Genomic DNA, 21,073 nt, shown 5'->3' on the forward strand with positions numbered 1-21,073 from the left:
GGTGGGGGAGACAGGGGAGAAAGAAACCCAAATCCTGTTAATTAACAGGGACTGAAGCAGGCAGTGAGTGATCTCTGTCCTGTCAGGATATTCCCTCACTCCGTTTCATCCAAATTTTGTTTTACTGGATTTTTCCCTGGTAAAAACCAGGCTTCCTTGCAACAGTCACTGGACAGTCACCTGGCTGGGGTCACCTGACCCCAGTTGTCTTTTGCTGCCTGGTGCAGGGGGGCTAGACCCGATGAGCTACACCAGGCGTGGGGAAAATGCCGCCTGGGGGCCAGATGCGGCCCACCAAGCCATTGTATCCGGCCCGCGGGGCCCCTAAAGATGTAGAAAATTAATATTTATCTGCCCCTGGCTGCCTGTCATGAGACCCTCGATGGCTTGCCAAGACTCAGTAAACAGGCCTCCGCCCAAAATAATTGCCCGCCCCTGCTCTACAGGGTCCCTAACAACTGTGAATCTATGACCAGAATGAGAGCATGGGTTTCCTCAAATCAGATGAACTTGGAAGCTCTGTTTTTAACTCTCCTTTGTGAAGATTATAGTCATTTATCGGTGCCATACAGAATTCGTGATGTATCATCTTTGTTCACACACATCCATGCACAGAGTAAATGCTAAAAGAACATCACCATCTTTGCCAACTCAAACCAAGTTCTCAAAGTAAGGAAATGGCAGAGTTAGGAAATGGCAGAATTAGGTTACTTGTGTTCCCTCGGGCGTACAGTAGGTTTTAAAGGCACAGTCACCTCAGATGTTTAACCCAGGGTGCCCTGCCTTCTGCCAGCAGAAGGTGTTCATTTTGTTAAAATATTATGCAAGATTTAGCTCTCTCTCCACTGCAGATCCTCAGCCCTTGTTTAAAGCAGCCCAGTGAAGCACTCCTTGGAAGAGCGAATTTCCTTGTGGACTCTTCTATGCTACTCATCATTATAGGACCAGAGCTGTCCACAGTCATTCACAGATTTATGTTCCCAATACATGCATGAGATGGGAACAGAAGTACAATCCCCACTTGACAGATGGGAGAAGGAGGCACAGTGAGATTAAGGTTAAAAGTAGCTACTAGTGTGGGGGCCTGCTATGAGAAGCCTACATTTCTCCCATCTCCATCCCGGTCTTCCTCTGCCCCTAGTCCCAGTCTGAGTCTCTTTGACAGCCATTTCCAGTTCCACCCTGGCTCTTTAGCCCCAGTCGCTTTGCCCATTTGTCTCAGGTCCCTATCCCAGCTCTTCTCCTCACTAGTTTCTTTCCCCCATCTTCTGAATCCACTGGCTCTTATTCCAAGTCCCACTTTTCCATGAACCGAATCCTGTCTCAGTGTCCTGTCCCACCAGGATCTTTTCTCAGTCACTTTTCCCAGGCAATTCCTGCCCCCGCCAGCCTCCCCAAGACTGGCCTATCAGCTCCACCCACTCCACCTGACACTCAGTTGTTCGTAGCTCCCAGGCTCCTTGCACACCCATTCCCACTCTGCCTCCCTGATGCCTTGTTTGGAATCAGTCCTTCCCCGCATGCATGGGCTCCCAGTTCCACCCCATTTCCTCACTGGCTCCCATTCCAGTCCCTTTCTGCTCTCCCAATTTCACTTGTCCCACAAAGACTTCCAGCTCTAGTTTCGGGCTCCTGCATCTCACAGAACTGGTTGAGCTCCCTGTGCTGGCCACTCACCAAGCTGCCGTGAATGGATCCAAACTTGGATCCAGTTTCTGGAACTGGGCAGAGCAAGGCGCTGACCCCAGTTTGGGGCATGTAGGCGCGCAGACCAGATACTAATCATATGCCTTGTATCTCTCTTTTGTGTTATGCAGTATTTCACCCCAGGTGGAAACCTTTTGCCCTACAGTTGACTTCCACAAGGAGGCACAAAATCCACGCTCAGACTTTGCCCAGGAATTGTGAGCACAATTGCTGTCCACTTAAGAGAGAAACCATAAGGGACCATTTAGAAAACAAGCTCCCCAAATGCCCTGCCCTTTACTCCAGCTCACCCTCTCCGTGGCTGTTTTTGGGATGTCCATCTGTTCAGAGCAGGGAGGGCTCCCTCCCTTCATCCATCTCCTACAGCAGCTTTCTGCTGCTTGGGACCAATCAAAATAGTCACCGCAGTAAAGCAATGCCTGCCCTTTTATAACCTAGATTCCTCTATCATGAGACTGCCTGCTCCACCCCAGCAGGTGACTACAGACACCTGGTTCTGTTGATAAATGACCTCTGCCCTATTAAACAATTTTCCTGAGTAGGGGCCAGCCAATTGGTTAGTGCAATGGTCTTTCCATAGGAGAAGCACTTATGCCAAGGACGCTCCGGCTTTAGCCTTGAATTCCAGCCAAGCCTGAAAGAAGAAGAACAACAGAGAACATGAAATCCAAATGGTGTCTGCAGTCTGACAGAGATGCACAAGCAAAAGTCACAAGCTGTACCTAGGCAGGCTCCTGAGCTCTCACATCCCATGCCAGGTTGCAGTCCATTCCCCTCCCCCCTAACCCTCGTCTGAGTCTACTTCCCTTTCTTCACACAAGTCAAACTCTTGTCCCATCTACATTTGATTTAGGCACCTTCCTCCTCTGAGCTGCCTCTCTCCAGCAGGGAATGGATTCAGAGCACTGCCTGCTTCTCTGTCCCTCCTGCCCAGCCAGGACTTGCAACTGGAGGGCAAGTCCTGCAGAGCATGGCCAGTGTGACTGGACTACCCAGGGAATTCAGCTGTAATGTCCTAGCACGGGGGTGATCCAGCTCCAGCCCCTGGTCTGAATCCAGACCACAAAGCCATGTCTGGAAATTTGGCAGTAGGGGATCAGTGACAGCGTCCATTGCCACAGCTTCCAGATTTCTGGAGCTGTGCAGACTGGATGGCATAGCCCCACACATCGGATCACACCGGTGTGTGGAGTTGTTTCATGGCCCAGTCTAACACACAGAACCAGGCTAGTGCATGGGGTCAGGCCATGGCTGGATCTACTATTCGGGGTCAGGCCAGCATACCCAATCACACCCATGGACTCCGCACATCAGGCCCATATGGGATCTAGCCCATAGACTAGCCAGCCCCTCACCACTCATCCAGCCCACGGTGCAGGAAGGTTGAGCACCATTGTCCTATCAAGTCTCCACTGAGAACATGCAAACTAGGATATAACTTTGTCGACTTTTCCCTGCCTTGTTCATCACAGCAGATTTCGACCCTAGCCCCTCCCTTCCCCTGCCAAACATCAAGTCTGTTCCTCAACACATGTGGGTGCTGATGTCTCTGAAAGAAAAAAGGCTCACTAGAATCTAACACAGGCCAAGCAATGTATTGCACTCTTCCTCTTTCTGAACCATTTGGGCTGAAGTTCCTAGAAAAGGAAAAATACATCCATCGGAGGTGGGCAGGCAGCATGCCAGATTGTAGCCCGAATGGTTAAAGCCTGGCAAAGTTGAAAGCACTAGAAAACAGGGCCTTTAAATGAGAAGTATCAGCTTAATAATACGAAATGCTTCCAGCCCGCTAAGTGTTGGGACAGATGGCGCAGAATTCACGAGTGCAGTTCCATGTCAAACTCAGACCACGCTAAATCCTTTCAATGCTAAGCAGTGTTAAAATTAGGGCACACTGTGAGCAGTCGAACATCAAGGGTTAATACAGTTTCTTGCCTGCACAGCTTTGGCTTGGGGCTAGAGGGCTGGTAATCAGGGCTGTCACCCAGAACACCTAGGATCTACCCCTGCTCTGTGCAGTGCATCCTGGGACACTGGTGGATTGCAAATGGCCCATATGATCTCCATGGAACAGACTGAGGTTACCTTAACATGAGCTAGGTTGCACAGCCCGGAGTTAACACTCACCTGAAGTGGCATAAAACTTTGAGATGCTCAGGGGGAACTTAGCACGAGTTAAAGCGCTTTAATGTGCAGAGACCTGCATTTTAAGTGCCCTTAGTATGGATTAAATGTAATGTGTAACTTCACCCTAAGTAAGCTAAAGATAGAGCAACTAGGCATGAACCAAACCACAGTTTCTGTGACTTTATTCTATGAGCCCTTTTCCTATCTGTTGTCTAATTGATAAACAGATTGCCAAAGCCACCTGTATTGGATTCACAGTCTCACATCAAAGCTTCATTTATATAAAGACCCAGACCGCAGATGTATCTTCCAGTTAAATCTTTCCCAAACTGGGCTTTTATCCATGCCCAAGACTGAGTACTCAGGCAAATTTAATTTCCAAGTGCATTTCCTTCTACCCTGGGGGGCAGGGTAGCTAGGAATCCCATCTGAGATCATTTGCAATGGAGCATTATACTAATTAGGCAGTATGGAGAGAGCCATCAGAGAGGCTAAGGGAGGAAAAAACAGGTTGTTAAATCCACTTTAGGTTCAAACTCATCCAGTTGCTTTTCATTAGCCACAGGCTCACATGTCATGCTAAATCTCCATTACAAATCTGGACCAGTGCCATGGTAACCTTGGAGCCCCAAATGGCCAACTCTTTTTAAGCCGGAAAGATGAAAAATGCAAATGGTCTTTGCATTTTCAAGTCTTATTTCTGATCCTGCCTTTATTTCTTTGTGTGCCGGGGCTAGCAGCAGAGCAGCAGCTGAAGTGAAACAATCAAAAAGCTAAAGGCATCGTCACCAAAGTGCAGAGTGGTGTCTACTGCCCAGCAAAGAGCACATAAGCCTCACCTCTGCATCTCTCCACCCCGTCACACACAGTGTCTTCAGAGCCAGCCAATTCAATCATCATCTCCTGAGGGCAACAGGAAGGATGTTGGGATCTGTTGTAGCCAGTCTCTTGCTCGCTCTGCTACCTGGTAAGTGCAGTCTGACCTATTCCTCTCTCAGAAATTGTTGCACTCACCTACCTGGCAGGGGAGACACCATGATAATGGTGTTGGTCGAGGTGGTTTTACTGGACCTGGAAAGGGAGATCCTGTTCTTCCCAACCTTGAATAACTTGATATAGCTGAGGGTGGAGACCTGTTCATTGCATTGTGGACAGGCACCCCTATGAGAGTCTACTGTAGCCTCCCAATGGGAGGATCTCAGCTACATATTTTATGGCAATGGGGGGTTGCTCTTGGGCTTTTCTTCTAGCTTGCTCCTTCAGCCTTTTGGCTAGAGGCAAGCAAAACTATGGGGCATCTGAACCCCAAGGCTTCCGGGCTTGGGGTTTGCACATAGGGCGCCTGCCATCATGGATTTGGGAATATCTGAAACCCAAGGCTGCTAAGTCTGGGAAGCAGGATACTTGCCACTGGTAGTGCCACACAGACCTGAACAACTGAGTTCAGTCAGTAGAAGTGGGAACTGATTTAGCTAATTTGGCCCAAGACATGAAATTAAAAAAAAAAAAGAAAGAAAACTTTAAGGGCAGCTAGATTCTCCATCCCACTGCTCCCCAGTGAGAATGAACACAGGACCAAGGTGGACTTGTGCCTTGCTAAAAGAGCACATTTCTCATGAAGCCAAACTCTGGCTTCAGAAGGGAATAGTCAGCTGAGAGGAGAGGGGGCTCTGAGACTACCTTATCATGAAGATGTCAGGCAAATTATTATATAACCAGCCCTTTTCATTTTATTTTCCGCAGAGGCAGATCCAGGGCAGATCTGCAAGTACCACGATGTGGTTGAGTACCTGAACATCACCTCTAACAGTGATCTCTTCTTATACACCAAACCCAAGAGGAACTGGAAAGAGCCTGTGGAAGTGGAGCTGGATTTTACTTTTGCCTCCATCATCTCCATAGTAGGAAGCTAAATCTCTCCTCTTCCTTTCTTTGCTATCAGAAAAATGCCAGAGGGCTTAATCCCTGCTCTCCTCTGTTCTGTTTCTCTACAGAGAGAAAAGTTGCAGACAGTGACTTTCTATTTCTGGCTGACAATGGTAAGAGCCTTCTTATCAATAGCTGATAGACTACTCCATTCCCTGTGACAAAGCTGGCAAGACCAGACTCAATCCTTATTCTTTTTGCCCCCAGGAATGGAAAAATGATTTTGTGTCTTGGAATCCCCTGGACTTCTGCAATATTTCTTCCTTCTCTATGCCAGCAAGTCTCTTCTGGGCACCAGAGATCTTCATTGATGAGCAGTAACATTGCTTGATTTCATTTGTTTCTCCTCAATACTGTTTTTAGAGGAAACACCAAAGCCCTCAGGAAATTTCCTCAGCTCAGACATAGGGCAGCTCTGGTTTGCCCCTCTGCTCATGATCTGGGACTTTCAGGAAGGCATATAACAAGGGTGGGGTCCAGAGGGCTGTACCCAGTCCCTTTCAGACTGGGTCACACTGTGGGAGCCTCTGCTGACTTTTTTTAAGTCTCCAAAGCAAGTGGGAATCTGCCCTCCCTTCCCCTCCAAGCTCAGATGCATGTCCTTTCCCTTCCCTTCCCTTCGCCCCTCTCCTCCTCCTGCTTTCCCCTCTGTCCTGGGGGCTGGGGAAGTCTCAGAGCGGTTCCTGTCCTGTTGGAAGTGCAGGGCGGGGAGGGGGGGAGCTCACCTGGGACAGCAACAGCAGCAGTAATGGGGAGGAGAGATTCCCCTTCTCTGCACTTGCTCCAGTGGGCACCAGGCAGGGTGGCTCTATCTTGCCCACTGCTGCTGTCATGTCACATGCCCAGCTGACCCCGGTCCTTGCCAAGCCCGGCTGGACAAGGCAGAAGCAGCTCTGAAGCTTCACCCGCCCCCAGGACAGCAGGGAAAGCAGCAGCAGGTGGGGGAAGAGGTGGGGAGGGGATGTGACTCAACCGTGGGGGGGAAGGGGGGAGATTCTTACCTGCTTTGAGGACTTTAAAAAGTCCCAGGAGGCTCCCCCAGCCTGGTGCACCTCCACCAGTGGGCAGGAGGGAAGGGCACAGGGAGAAGCTGGGTGTGGTGGGTGCAGCCACCCTTGCAGCACAGGTTGCTGCTCCTCTACCCACTCCCCCCCTTGCCAAATCCTGGATCTGCCCCCTAGTCTATGAAAGTGTTGCCCACTGGCCAAGAATCCCTCTCCCATCTGCAGACAAAGCCCACAAAGGAGGCAATGGGAACCCTGCCTGCAAACCCTACCGAGGAGGCAGCACTGGGAGACTGGGGCTGGCCGCTGAGAGCTCCTTGCCTCTCTCTTTTCACTCCAGTATATGTGCCTAGGGTCAGACCTTCCTGTCCCCCTTTCCCTGTTGCTTCACTGCTGCTCTCAAAGGAGAGCCCCCATGCATGAATGCAGTGCACAGACAGACCCTACAGAAGCTCCCATTACAGTCTCCAGGCAGTAGAGCCTGAGAAAAGCCTGGTCTTGTGTAACCAGGCCTGACTATGTTTTCCTTTCAGAGCAGATGAAGACAAGTCTACAACGAGTCTCTTTGTCCATGTGCAAAGCAACGGGCAGATCAAGAAAGTCCAGGTGTATCGTCTCACTGCCTCCTGCGGTTTGCTAACTGACAAGTTTCCCTTTGAGAAACAGAGGTGCAACATATCTATTTTCTCCACTGTATACCCAGGTAGCCCAACTGTGTGGCCACATGCCTGAGTGTTTGGGAGAATGTGGCTTCCTCCTTTGCCAAGCACGGTCTTTCTCCTAGATCCTTCCCAATCCCTGGCCCCTGCTCCCACCTTAGGGCCTGCCTGAGCCCCTCAGGCTCAGTCCCAATTCTTCATCTCCTCCCTCATTTTGCAACATGAGCCTGCCCCCAGAATGCATTTTTTCTTGGGTGCATGCATACCCTCTTCTGTTCACTCCCGAGGCTTGGTGGTGCCCCTCTTTCCCCTGCATTTTTGCCACGCTTCAGTCGTGTTGTGCTCTGGTGGAAGTGTAACTCTCCACGTACACCCATCGAATGGGGGAGATATCTCTAAGGTGCCTGACCTTGGTCATTTTTTGGTTCTAGTTCAGGACTTGATCCTGAAGAATATTAAAACCTCGGAGGAGGCCACTCGGAGCAGCCTCAGTTACCACCTCACCCACGGAGAGTGGAAATTCATAAACCTCAGGGTCCTACATCACAACGGTTCTGCAGATGGGATGTACTTTAGTGTGGTCACCTATCAGGTAATGGATTTAATGAAGTGATTCCTACTGGGGTCCTTTAGGTAACAGGTCTTTTAGTCAAAGGCCTTCAACATGGTCTCTTATGACCCTCTTATAAAAAAAATTGGGGGACTGTGGGCTAGCAGAGTCCATGGTCAGATGAGTTGGGAACTGTTTAAGGGGTTGAACCCAGAGAGTGGTACTGGACGGGTCTGCATCATCTTGGCGGGAGGTGACCAGTGGCATCCCGCAGGGTTCAGTCCTTGCCCCTGTGCTGTTCAACATCTTTATCAATGATTTAAATGAGGATGTGGAAAGTATGCTGGCCAAGTTTGCAGACAATAGTAAGTTATAGGGAAAAGCAGTTATACTAGGGGATAGGATGCAGATCCAAGCGGACCTGGACAAGCTGGAAAGGCGGGCGGAGCAGAACCGGATGCAGTTCAGTAAGGATAAATGCAGAGTGCTTCATCTGGGGAGAAGTAACCAGAGACATGAATATAGGTTAGGAGATGTCCTGGCCAGCACAATGGTTAAAAGGGACCTCGGGGTTACAGTTGATCACAGGATGAACATAAGCTGCCATTGTGACACTTTAGTCAACAGAGCTATTAGCATGCTGGGATGCATTAGCCGATGCAGCAGGATCAGGGCTAAGGAAGTGAGACTCCCTCTCTACTCGGCGCTGGTGAGAGCGAGCTGGAGTACTGGGTCCAGTTCTGGGTGCAGCACGTCAAAAAAGATGTGGAGAATCTTAAAAGGTCCAGAGAAGGGCCACAAGAATGATTAAAGACCGGGAGGACAAACCTGGTGAGGAAAGACTGAGGGATCTGGGACTGTTCAGCCCGGGGAAGAGAAGACTGAGGGGGATTTGGTGGCCGTCTATAAGTATGTAAGGGGTGTACATCGGGAGCAGGGGAGAAAAACTGTTCGCTAGGGCGCCTCAGGGGAGGACAAGGAGAAATGGCCATAAACTGTTAAAGAATGGTTTCAGGTGGATGTAAGGGAGATCTTCTTTATGGTAAGGGTGACCAGAATCTGGCACAGACTTCCCGAGGAGGTGATGCAGTGTCCAGCCTTGGAAGTCTTCAAGAGGAGACTGGACCGACACCTTGCTGGGATCATTTGATCTCAGTAGTATTCCTGCGCAGAGCAGGGGGGGGGTGAAATTTGAACTTGATGATCTTTCAAGGTCCCTTCCAGACCTTAATTTCTATGATTATAGGCTCAGATTGGGAATGAAAAGTTCAAGAAAATTGACTACTTGGCACAAAAGCAAATTCTTTCCTTATCCCACTCAAAGCTCAATGAACCTCCTCTGACAGCCAGTGTGGGTGCTGGGGGTCTGCATGAGTACTGTGATCCCTGGTGTGATGGCAGGAGTGCCATGTTAGCGTAATTTTTCCTGGGGAATCAAAGGTATAATGTGGCTGCTTTCCAGGATACATCTCCATTAAGGCTGTGTTAAAAGAAGCAATATGTGACTGCCAGCAAGGGGAACCATTACATCAGCTTGCACTGTAAAATGGGTATATGAAGCATATGGCCCTGCCAGCTACATCCCATGGGCACTTGCCCCTAGTCTAGTTCCCAATATTTGTGGCTTGAAACTAAGAAATCATTTGGAAAATACACTGCAGTGAGTCCCTGATGGAGCTTGTGAGGGGATGTAGTTAGGTGGTAGCAACATGGCATGTAACCCTGCCCCGTTAGAAACTAGGATCCAGAAATCCATGTGTATTTCTAGCCCATTTACCAAATCAAGAAGACATCACTGAGAAGTCTAACGGGGCTGGTTTGCCCTTCTCTGAAGCGTATTGCATAGTCACTGGTGCAGACAGGAGGCTCTGGATAAGACAGACCACCGGTTTGCTCTAAAGTGAAAATTCAGATTTCTCTACATCTATGGCCAGGAATGGTCCTGATCTCAGATACTAAGCAGGATTTGGCCTAGCTAGTATCTCAGTAGGAGATGACCTGGCTGTCATAGCTAGATCCTGCCTTAGCAGGCAGTTGGACGAGGTGACATCTTGAGACCTTTTCCAGCTTTATTTTTCTATTTCCCACCATTCAGAAACCCACCATGCAAATCCACCTGGGTCTGGGCATCTCCAGAGTCTGAGAGCTTGGGATGCAGGGCTTTTGGTTTATGTCCCATTTGCTCCTTATGAATCAGTGTGGAGGGATTTAGAAGGACAGGTGGTAGGCACAGGAGTTGGAGTGGGGTAACGGGTGGAGTTTTGGGGTGTCTTTTGAGGGAGCCCAGTGTTGTTTCTTACTTGTGGGTCATTAGCATTTAGTATAAGCCACCCTGATCCTTTCTGGATAGGGCAAAATATACTTTGTTATTGGTATTGAGAAAACAGGATGTCAGCAATGGGGTGAGAGAGGACAGACAGCACAGGTGGAAGAGAATTAAACCATGGGTGGGGAGATATAAAATGGAGTGGATGGAAGAAGGGAAAAGGAGAGAGGAAAAGGAGAGCAGGGTGTTCATAGAGGATGATATCATATCAGAAGTATGATGGTAGCAGATGATATCAGAGGATGATGGTATCATATATCATATCATATCATATCATATATCCTGCAGATACAGGTCTGTCCTGACAATGGTAGATTATTTATCACATAGGAGGGCTAGGTTCGCAGTAGGTGCAAACTGGTGTGGCACTAATGAATTTCTTCTGTTTAGACTAACTAAAGATCTGGGGTGATTAGCATGTGAGAGGGCTATTCCTTCCTAAGTCAAATCAGACCTGAGTGTGGAAAAGCCTGTCTATGCCTGGGATGCTTTCAAAATTGCTGAAGTACGCAAATAATCCACCGTAACTCAGAACTGCTTGCCTCAGTTTCATTGTGTTGTATTGTTGCCCTTCCTGGCAGATCGTCATGCAGAGGAGACCTATTTTACATGTTTTAAATATGATCCTCCCGACCTGCGCCCTCTTCTTGCTGGATATAGCCATTTCCTTCACACCAGCCTCTTTTGACTTCAAAATTAACTTCAAGATCACCCTTATCCTGGAGGTCTGTGTTTTATCTTGGATCCTGAATGATATTCTGCCTGCTGCCTCTGACAGTCCACCAGTAATAGGTACCCGTCTTCATTAGAACCGTAATTACAGTAGCACCCAGCGAAGGGGTTGTAGACACTATAAAATAATTACCGTACTGAGAGAAACACAACAGACACAACTGGACACATGCTTTTCCACTACCGAGTGATTGACAAGCTCCATGATGGGGGGGGCGGGGGGCGGGGAGTTTGTGTGGACATTTGGCCTTCTTTTTCAGAAGTGGCTTCTGATTTTGGTCACCTCTGGTTTTGGATGCCCAACTTCAGGAACCTTGGGTCTGGTTTTCAGTTTTGCTGAGCGCACACAGCTTCCCATTGTCTTTGATCAAAGCAGACCCACAGGTGTCCAAAAACACCTCCCAAGTGGACACTTCAAAATGTTGAGCCAGGGAATCTTGTGCTCAAGCATGGGAGTTGACATCAGGCTCACCTCTTTGCTTTGGCTTTTGCAGCTATGTTTTTCTCGGGTGTATTCTTGTCCATGGTCATTTGTCTGTTGGAGAACTGCTTGTTGATGACCCTGAAGGAAAGAAAGCCCCTAAGATCTTTACTGAATGCAAGGAAGCTGCTGCTGAGATTCTTTAAGAAGGAGAAGAAAACGTCTGGGAACCTTGCAACTCATCACGGTGGGTAACTAATCACCGACAATTAAATACTTTATAGTAAAGAAAGTGATCTATATACATAACATGACGGGTCAAATGTGTCCCTGAGTCCACAAGCACATTGCCTAGTGTGGTTAAGGTGTCTCCAGCCAATGGCACACAAGGCAATGATGCAGCGTCACACCCAGATGTCTTTGGCATCCTTGCCTGAATGACCGAGTACCCATTTACGGCTGGACTGACTGGACGCACACCTCTGGAGCTGCAGCAAGACCCCTTAACTGCTCGGCCTCAGCGATAGGGCAGGGAGCAGAAAGAAGAGCGTCAGATCAGACAAGGGCGTACAGGGCAGGAAGCTGAAAGCCGAGCAGCGGAATGGCTACAGGAAAGAGCTCAGAGTGGCATTTGGGAAGCATGCAGGGCTAATTCGTGGCACAGCTGCCAAAAAGGTTGGCTCCCATTGGTGTAAAGAGCTAGGCCATGAACAAAACTAATAAGAATGCTAGCCACAGGCATCGCTCCCAAAAAGAATTAACATGGGTCGATTTAGTGATGAAAAGTCCCCTTTGTCCAACAGAGAGAAATGTATATTTGGTGGTTACTTCTTCTTGCCTCCTTCAGATGAGGTACCTCCAGGACAAGGGGAGACCTGGGACCCTAACCTGACTGGAAAGGAAGGGAAAGAGACCGTCTTGTTTCTGAAAGAGCTCCACTCAGAACTACAAATCATCCAACAATTAGCTTCCTTGCAAGACGAGGACCAAGCTGAGCTGGAATGGGAGCAGACCCTGATCTTCCTGGAGAAAGTATTTTCCTACACTCATCTGATCGCCTCCGTTCTGTTTTTTGCTTTTATTACCATCAAATGGAGCTATTAGCTACGAAGCTGCCTGTGACCATCTGTGTCATCGGAGAAGACGCAGTCACCACGGGGAGCTAAAGGAAGGAGAGAGGAATTATATTGATTGCCTTGCAAGGCATTCTGTCAGTCTGGCTTTTTAAACTCAGCGCTGCTAACTTCACTAATCAGTAATGAGTGTGTAAAGGGGCAATAGTTATTCTCAAGTGAGTTATTGACTCTGGCAACTCATAGAAAATGGATGGGAGGGACCTTGAAAGGTCAGCTAGTCTATCCCTTACCCCAGTACAGGATCAGCTGTAGCTGAGTAATAATGGGCTAGATCTGTGGCTAGATAGTTGCCTAACCTACTCTCTAACTCCATTAATGAAGAGTCTAAAACCTTCCTAGATAGATAATTGTCGTCTTGTAATTGCTGTATGTTGCTAGATGAGCCTTCTGATTGCATGAGACATAATAAAATATGGGACCGTTGTCCTCGTCCTTTTCTCTTGATTACTTCACTTACACAAAGAAGCTCAGGGTTTCAATGGGGTTTTGGTTTTTTGCTTTTTGATCAACATTTACTTAGAGGCGCAATCTTCCAGAGGTCACTAAGATACTCAAGGTCAGATGCGGTAGGTCTGGGTTTCTTGCATCTTTAGTTATACAACGCAAAGGGCCTCCAACTATGGTCAACAGAACACACTCTTCTTGCTGCAGGCAAAATGGTTGAAAGAGAGGTTGCAAGTTGAAGGTTGGAAGGAGCTGTTAAAAAGAAATGAGAGTTCTTTCACATATTAAATGATTTGAAAAAACCAAACCTGGAGACCTTTCCTATAGCACAGAGACTTATTGTTCCTCCCAAACAGCCAGCTTTCCTGCTTGTCTCTGCAAGGGACAGCAAATCAGGGAGTAAGCTGGCATACGGTTTGTTTAGAAGAAAAGAGTCCTATATCCTTAGGAGAGTTCGCAGACACGATAGAGACGGGTCATGGTCTAGATATCTATCCAGAAATCTAGCTACATAAATGGCTATTATAAATCTCTACTATTCCTTCCCAAATCAGTTGCATGGTTCATGGCCACCATTTTCCAATTTAGAATAAGATACCAATGCTTCCTGACTTGGAGAGGATTCCTCGTGGAAAGGAGTGAAGCACGACTCAGTTTGCATTTAAAGACAAAGGGATCTCACTTTAAAGCCAATCACCCACAAATCTTCCCCCATCACCTTTGACAGTGTGCCCAACACCCCGGGGAGGGAGTCTCACCCACTATAACAACCGTAGCAAGCACCTAAATCAGGTACATTTAACAGCTGATAAAATAAGACACTGACATTTTAAATCAAAGCTCCTGAGATTAACAATCTGATATGGAAGGTGCTATGTTCTCTCCCTCATATATCTGCAGGGATATTTGAGGTAGGGGAAGGGTGGGGGGACTTCTGTTATCTTGAGATTTATTTTTTGATAAGAGCAAGAGATTCACCGGACCTTGAAGACGCCACATGCTCTGTATATGGAAATAACACAAGGGGACTTTCAGAAACGAAGAGGGTTCCAGCAGAAACAGCTTTCTGCGTTTTCTTCACCTGTTTTCACAGTAAAGAAATCACAAGGGGCTCCTTGAAATCCCTGTTTGACATAGGGAGGGTAGTGCCACAGCTGACCACATGGCCTAATGGATAAGGCATCTGACTTCGGATCAGGAGATTGGGGGTTCAAGTCCCTCTGTGGTTGCTGCTTTTCCAAATAAAATCAAATTTCTGCCTACATTTGTGGGACACTTTAGGAATCAAAGCACTGCAGAAGATGCAGGGAGGTCCAAGCTGTTCTTATGACTGATGCTTGATTGGAATAAGAATCATTACAGAAAACTGAGATTTAGGGGCACTCTGCCATGTCCCAGGATAGGTACAGCTGTGTGCAACAAAGTAATACCCAAGGAAGCAAAACCCTTTAGGAGGAAGCTGTCCAATGTCCATCTGATAGAGATGGTCCCCAGGGCTCTCCGCCGGTGCTGGGACCTAGGAGCAAGTATCTCATTTCGGGATACTTGGAGTCCCAAACCCAGCACTTCCTCCTGTCCAGGAAGGCTAAGACTGCCCATGGACTCACTAGAGATCCTCACCTAGGATTATTTCCTCCTTTTCCCACATTATGGATCTGTTTGCACCCGCTTCCAAGTACTTGTGGAGAGAACATAAGGAGACTTGTAATGCAATGCGTTTGCTGAAGATGAGTAGCTCTGAAAATGAACTACCTCCAAGTTGGCCTGGCTGCAAGCAGCAGCCCCTTGCCCTTCCAATGGTTGCATCTAATAATTATGGGGGAAAAGACCAGGGCACCAAGTCATTTAACCTGCTCAGAAGTTTTTGCCTAATGCCCAATATAATATATTAATTTAAAGATAATCAGAAAGCCCCTCTTCTGGATTAAGCATAGCCAACCACGAAGGGACTCAAACCCTCAATCTTCTGATCCAAAGTCAGGTACCTTACCCATTAGGCCACATATGCAAGTATATTTGATGCTACACTTCAGAGAATATATCTTTGTGGTTGGACTGACTCCTTAGACTATTATAATGCAAAGAAAAGGGGCTACCTAGGAGGCCCCAAAAGTACAGCCCTCCTCCAGGCTCCAAAAGGGATAGTTCCCCCCGCCCAAAAAAAGCTCTTACTGGTCACATGTACGGGAGACACTAAATGCGCAGTAGACTAATTCTACTGCGCATTAGCGTGGCAAGCAACAACCATGCTAATGTGCTAATGCGTAGTAGAATTAATCTACTGCCCATTAGCATCACACACAAAAAAGTCCTCCGATTATGGCACATTAAGTTAGTACCTCTTATTACAAGTGCTAAACTTAATACACCATAATTATGGTGCATTAATGAATGTGTACATGCATCCACTGTTATTCAAACCCTTCTGAGTTTATGCCGTGAGCCGAGTGCCTGGATTTTTCAGCAAGTTTAAAGAGCATTTTAAACAAGAAACCAATATAAAATATCTGGGCTTCCATGCTCAGAGTCAAACCATAAGTCACAGAACAACAGGACTGGAAGAGACCTCAAGTTGTCCAACCTGCTGGTCACAGATTGATTCTTCCTGTCTAACATCATGCACATGCTTGTCAAATGTGCACTTGAAAACTTTATATGGTGGAGATGTTAAGAAGTAAAGAACACATTGTCACCCCAGATGGGATTTGAAGACCAAACTCCTAGCATTAGAGGCTAGTGCTTTATCCATTAGGTCACTGAAGATGCTTGTGAAGAAGTCTGGAAGGCAAATGCAGGGAAAGACACTACTATAACACAAAAGCAGTTAGACAGGAAGTTTTCTTGAGATGGTTTTAGAAACAATTATACTATTTTGCTTATGTTTCTAATCCTAGGCTGAACAAATGACTTTAAACCCTCAGCAGCTGTAGCACTGGATCTTAAAGTAGGAAAAGAAGAAACGAGGGAGAATTTTTCTTTCCAACTATTATAAGGAATATTAAACCATCTCTTCTTTGGTAAGAAGACAAAGTAACCTGTATTACTTTCCAACCTGGATTTTACAGAAAACAGCATCTATTGCCTTTAGTCTCAATGGATTCCTAAATATTTACAGCCTTGCTGTCTGCTATGTCAACCTCAGACGGTAAAGTGCTAATGTGCTACAAATGACTTCACTACTGCTTCCAAAGTAGGTTGGTCTATTTTGCACCTCCGGCACTGTTTCATTCACCCACTGCTTGCACCTTTCCTGAAAACAGAAGTTTATTACCACCCAAGTGGCAAGCCACAACCACAAAGACACTTCAACGACACAGTCCATCTTGTCCATTATCCACTAGACTGCAGCCTTGAATGCTTTCTGCGTCCATTAGCTGTGGCTCAAATGACCCCCTCAAGCCATCAAAAAAGTAAAGAAGTGAAACCACAGGAATAATTTTGTTTGCAAACCCATCTAAGCCTTGGCCGGCACTTAAAAGTGTTGCTAGCTTACCTGAGTTGTTCAAGAACATGGAGGAAAGACTCACCTCTGCCACAGCTAAGCTCACAAAAACCCTAATGTAGATACAGTTACATCAGGAAAAGTGTCTTTTTGTATTCAGAGAGTTGATTTAAGCTGTATCAACAGGAAAGTAGGTTTCCTGCTGTAATGGGGGATTGGTCTATATTATAGGGATGGCTCTACTTATTGCAGTACCCATTTATTTGATTCCAGTTTTTTTGTTTCACTGAGTACTCTCTGCATTCTTCAAAGCTCGGGGTGGGTGCTTGCTTGAAAGTAAGATGTGGGGGAAGAGTTCACGCTGTTTTCTGAGCCCACCTGCCAGCTCTACTCTCATTAAAGGTGAGCACCCTTCTGGTGCTCTAAATCCTGCATGCTCACTTGGATCTCCTGGAAGTGTGTTGAGCTTCATCACAATGGGTAACAGTATTAGTGCTCCAAATCCAGGGCTGTCTGAGCAAGATACTGCCCACGGGAGAGAGAGGGGGGAAGTCAGAGCTGCCCCAGCACAGATTCGGCTGGTGGGCTCTGTGCATATGTCACACCATTCCCCATCTGCTCAACCTCATCTCCATTTTTGCCTGGGCCTCACTGCCCCTTTGTGGAAACCCCATCAGAAACCTCACTGAAAGAAGAATTCAGCTTTCCAAACTGGAAGGGACCCTGGCACAGAGGGATTGGTGGGAACAGCAGGAGTTTGTTGGCGGGGATTGCTTGCATAGGAGATGTCTCCCTTCGGGGTCTCTTATCTCCTTCTCCTTGCCTTAAGATGGCAGTTCTCAACCTGTCTAGACATGATGGTGGTTCTCCACTTTTCCAGACATCCCTCATTAGCCTCATGCATCCCTTGACTATTGGAAAATAATTCTTTCTGGTTGAGACCCACTGCTCAAGTGATTCACAGAGGCGTTATTTCTGGCACTTGATGGAGGTATTACCTCTGCAGCATCATCAGAGCTTCTAGCACATGTGGCCTAATGGATAAGGCGTCTGACTTTGGATCAGAAGATTGAGGGTTCAAGTCCCTTCATGGTTGCTTTTGTGCTGATCCTGAAGGTTTCTAAGTTCAAATGGAAAATAAAACCTTCAACATAAGAATTAAAAACTGCTGGAAAGTATTATAGCATGGGTATGGTCTTTATAATGTATTGGTTTACTGGCATTTCAAAGGTGGCTAGAGCAAGTTATAACCAAACCAGGGGGATTATGAGTTTGAAGGTGGAAAGGACTAACCCATATTGTACTGGAAAAGGAATAACCCATATTTGCCTCTGCCTGCTAGGGCTCAGGAAGAAACACCTCTGTTCACTTTTTCCCCGCTCCGGTAGTGGTATGAGTTGTTAACTGCTGCTTTCAGGACTATCCAGCCCCATTTCTGAGCTTGGACTGGCAGAAGCTGCCTGCATGAAGCAGCCTCCCTGCATGATGCCGTGCTTGGTTCCTGCAGAAGCCATGCTCTCCAGCAAAGACCCAGGAAAATGTCCATCAAATAGAAATGCCTCATTACAGCCTCCTTCGCATGCGTACTGTCGGTGGTGACTGGACATATGGAAGAGGGAGCTACTCCAATAAAAGGGAAGCAGAAACCTCACCCAAGATATTAGCTGTTACCCCAGATGGGACTTGAACCCACAATCCCTGGCTTAGGAGGCCAGTGCCTTATCCATTAGGCCACTGGGGCTCCCTATGTACCTACTTTTCAGGCCTCCTGATGGCACCTTATAGATCTGGGGCATTGTTCATACCCATTTAATTATTTTAATTAGATTCCTTTTTTCACATAGACCTTGTGAACCCCACTTCCCCTCGCCAGCCCCAGTAACCCTCCGCAACTCTGCAGCCGTGGGCACAAGGATGAGATTTCTCAATCTGCTGCAATGCAAGGGGGGAGCTGATCATGCCCGCTCCTCTCTTCTGCAGAGCCTGGCTGGGGTGTGCTAGCGTCCCAGAGCAGGTGGGGGTCTGGCTACCAGCACCTTGGGAAGGGCCAGGCTGTAGGAAAGCGGCTTCCAGCCCCGCAGCGGATGACAGGGGCGCAGAGCCCGGCTCCACGACAATCGATGGAGGCAAAAGAGCTGCCGACCACGAAGGGACTCGAACCCTCAATCTTCTGATCCGAAGTCAGACGCCTTATCCATTAGGCCACGCGGTCAGGGATACAGGGACAGTAGCGGAGGCTGCAGAAACCGCATCCCTGCCCCGGCCCGGATCCCTGCCACTGCCCAGGGCCGATGCCTGCCAGCCCCGCTCCCAAACCAGCCCCGCTCCCTCCGGGGAAGCAGATCCGAGCAAAGCTGAGCGGCAGCCCCGAGGGAGCCCCCCGCAGCCGGAGGGAGGGGAAGCCTGTTGCTGCCCAGGGGATCCTGGCACACCCACTGCATGCAGCCCTGGCGCACCAGCAACTGGAGGCTTTTAAATCCAACCCACCCCAGGGAGGCTTGGGGGGGGGGGCATGCCCTTCTCCTGGGCTGAGCTTAACTCCTGCCACGCTGGCTGCATGGCTCCCTTGCCTGGAGCACACTCGCCAACGGCCATCTGACCTTGGGCAGACCTCTGCCCGCGACATGCGTGCCGACGGACCGGTTGGGGTAGTGCCGTGGGGCAGAGCAGTGATGCCTGGGGGTTTCAAGGCAGAACTAGAGTCCAGATAGCTTTCCTGTAGAGCAGGTGCTTTGCGGGACCAGCTAGGGACACCTCTGCACCCCAGGTGGGGACGAGCCCAAGCACAGATGCTTCCCTTGCCCTGGCTCCCTGCCCGACTGCAGCTGCGCCACTTGGGAGAGCCAGGCAGACCAGCGGCATGGACCTTGCAGGGTGGATCCAGGTCCCCACTCGCCCCCACCCTGCCTGGGAGCTCTTCCAAGATGGGCGTAACAGCAGGCTACAACTGCGGAGACCTCACTGAGAGCTCCCACCTCTCCCTGTGCAAAACAAGGGAGAAGGGAGCAAGGACCCCAGACTCTGGCACCACTAGATATCCCCATTACAGTCCTAGTGGGGCATGCGTGGGAGCCAGCTGCGTTTGCCAGGCGACACACTTGAAAGGGCAGTGAAGGCTCTCCTACATCAACCAGTGGGTTGGAGGCAGTCGACCTGCCCGTCAGAAAAGGCTCCTAACACCCCAGAGCTCTTGTTCCACCCTTTTTTGGTTTAGGAAGGTTTGCGTTTCATGGCCTAATCACGGAGATGTTGGCTTTGTGGTGTCCTAAATGAATGCTGTTTGGGCACCTGAGGCAGAGGACTGGGCTGGCAGGGCCCTTGCACCCAAAGCCGAGGAGCTGCACAGTGAAAGCAGGGAGATGCCGGGGCTCTGTCCTATGCATTACAGAAAGAGGTGATGAATGGCAGATACAAGAGGGGGATCAGCTCTCAGCACTGAAGGCCAGGTAATTTTCTTACCAGGAAAGAAGCTTCAGCTACCCCAGCCAAGTTGCCCTAGCAAAGACACTCCTGCAGCTTGAAGAGCAGCCACTCTAAGGCCGTGGGACAGACTGCAGACCTCGCAGCAGGAGCTCAGATGGCGCTTCCGCGGGACGCAGATCAGAGCCGAGGGAGGGGGAAGCACTGCCGGAGGCGCTCTGCTCTGTGAGACGGGCTACCAGAATCGACGGGCGACTTGATGCGCAAGAGCCATGACTGCCAGGTGACTGATGACACCAGGCCTGTGCAGGCTGTCTGACAGACAGGATGCACTGGCTAAAACACCCACAATATAACTGCATTGACCTAGATAGGCTCAGGGCGGAAACCAAATCACCTCTCATAAGAGGACTCACAAGTGTCCTCCTGAAGCCAGCGCTCACAACAAAAGTGAGTCCTGCCTCCATTTCCCCAGCCCAGGACTGACGGGGTTGCCCATCTTCTCCAGAAGTCGAGCTGATCACTACCTTCCCCTTCCCACCGCACACAGGAGAACAGAATGGCTGTTCTGCGAGGCCAGCTCAAGCCCTCCTTCCAGGCGTAAGTAATACCAGCCCAAACATCAGCAGGTCCCTCGAAGACATCACACAGCCATGCACTCATCACCTCTTGCAGCAGGACAGGTTCGGACCCAACAGCTCTCGGAGCCATCCATGCACCTTGGAATTACCATGCTCCCTTCAATCCCGGGGTCAACAACCACCAGCAGTGCACAAAAAAACCACCCCCCTTCACCCATTCACAGGAGTGCTTCTGCAAGAGGGATCCATCCTCCCCATGCAAGGTCGCCAGTGCAGTGTTTCATCTCTCCTGCAAGCCCTAGCCCTGCTGAGCTCCTTCTCATTCAATCAGCCCCTCTTGCTCAAGGCCTCCACCTGCCCTGTCTGAGCTCGTTCTTGTCCTCTACCTTTAGGCATCCACACAAGCCTTCTACCCACGTGCTCGGACCAGCAGATTTCTCCAAGCGACTCTCAGGAGGTCTCTGCTGCTCCCTCCTTCTCCAGGTGCTGCCTATCAGATCCCATCAGGCCTATTTGATGTATAAAATTAAAGCAGGTCCCATCGGGATGCAATGAACCATCCACCTTTGATCGGGATCCATCCCTTCCTGCCTGTCAC

At 48.8% G+C, this 21,073-nt stretch overlaps 1 protein-coding gene and 4 non-coding genes across 5 annotated transcripts; 3 read left to right on the top strand and 2 right to left on the bottom strand.

The window, feature by feature from the left end:
* Positions 1–4,755: 4,755 nt before the first annotated feature.
* LOC109296043 (5-hydroxytryptamine receptor 3A-like) lies at positions 4,756–13,011 on the top strand. The gene is made up of 9 exons (XM_019515256.1): positions 4,756–4,801; positions 5,554–5,735; positions 5,829–5,873; positions 5,968–6,077; positions 7,298–7,467; positions 7,855–8,015; positions 10,881–11,091; positions 11,526–11,699; positions 12,300–13,011. Exons 1-9 carry the CDS (start codon positions 4,756–4,758, stop codon positions 12,554–12,556), a joined length of 1,356 nt encoding a protein of 451 aa, XP_019370801.1. The 3' UTR covers positions 12,557–13,011.
* A 1,177-nt stretch (positions 13,012–14,188) lies between these two features.
* TRNAR-UCG lies at positions 14,189–14,261 on the top strand. The gene has a single exon. It is a non-coding gene; the product is annotated as a tRNA-Arg (tRNA).
* A 3,236-nt stretch (positions 14,262–17,497) lies between these two features.
* TRNAQ-UUG lies at positions 17,498–17,570 on the top strand. The gene has a single exon. It is a non-coding gene; the product is annotated as a tRNA-Gln (tRNA).
* Positions 17,571–18,142: 572 nt separating this feature from the next.
* TRNAR-CCU lies at positions 18,143–18,215 on the bottom strand. The gene has a single exon. It is a non-coding gene; the product is annotated as a tRNA-Arg (tRNA).
* Positions 18,216–18,613: 398 nt separating this feature from the next.
* TRNAR-UCG lies at positions 18,614–18,686 on the bottom strand. The gene has a single exon. It is a non-coding gene; the product is annotated as a tRNA-Arg (tRNA).
* Between the last annotated feature and the right edge of the window lie 2,387 nt (positions 18,687–21,073).

Source organism: Gavialis gangeticus, unplaced genomic scaffold (genome assembly GCF_001723915.1).
Source record: "Gavialis gangeticus isolate Ggan-Ray unplaced genomic scaffold, GavGan_comp1, whole genome shotgun sequence".
NCBI lineage: Eukaryota > Metazoa > Chordata > Crocodylia > Gavialidae > Gavialis > Gavialis gangeticus.

What these genes read in the sequence shown, in the direction of transcription:
- LOC109296043 (XM_019515256.1), top strand. Translation starts at nt 4,756, where the DNA reads ATGTTGGGATCTGTTGTAGCCAGTCTCTTGCTCGCTCTGCTACCTG. An exon ending in CTTGCTCGCTCTGCTACCTG is followed by an intron (nt 4,802 to 5,553) that starts GTAAGTGCAGTC and finishes TTATATAACCAG; the next exon opens with CCCTTTTCATTTTATTTTCC. An exon ending in GAACCTTGCAACTCATCACG is followed by an intron (nt 11,700 to 12,299) that starts GTGGGTAACTAA and finishes TGCCTCCTTCAG; the next exon opens with ATGAGGTACCTCCAGGACAA.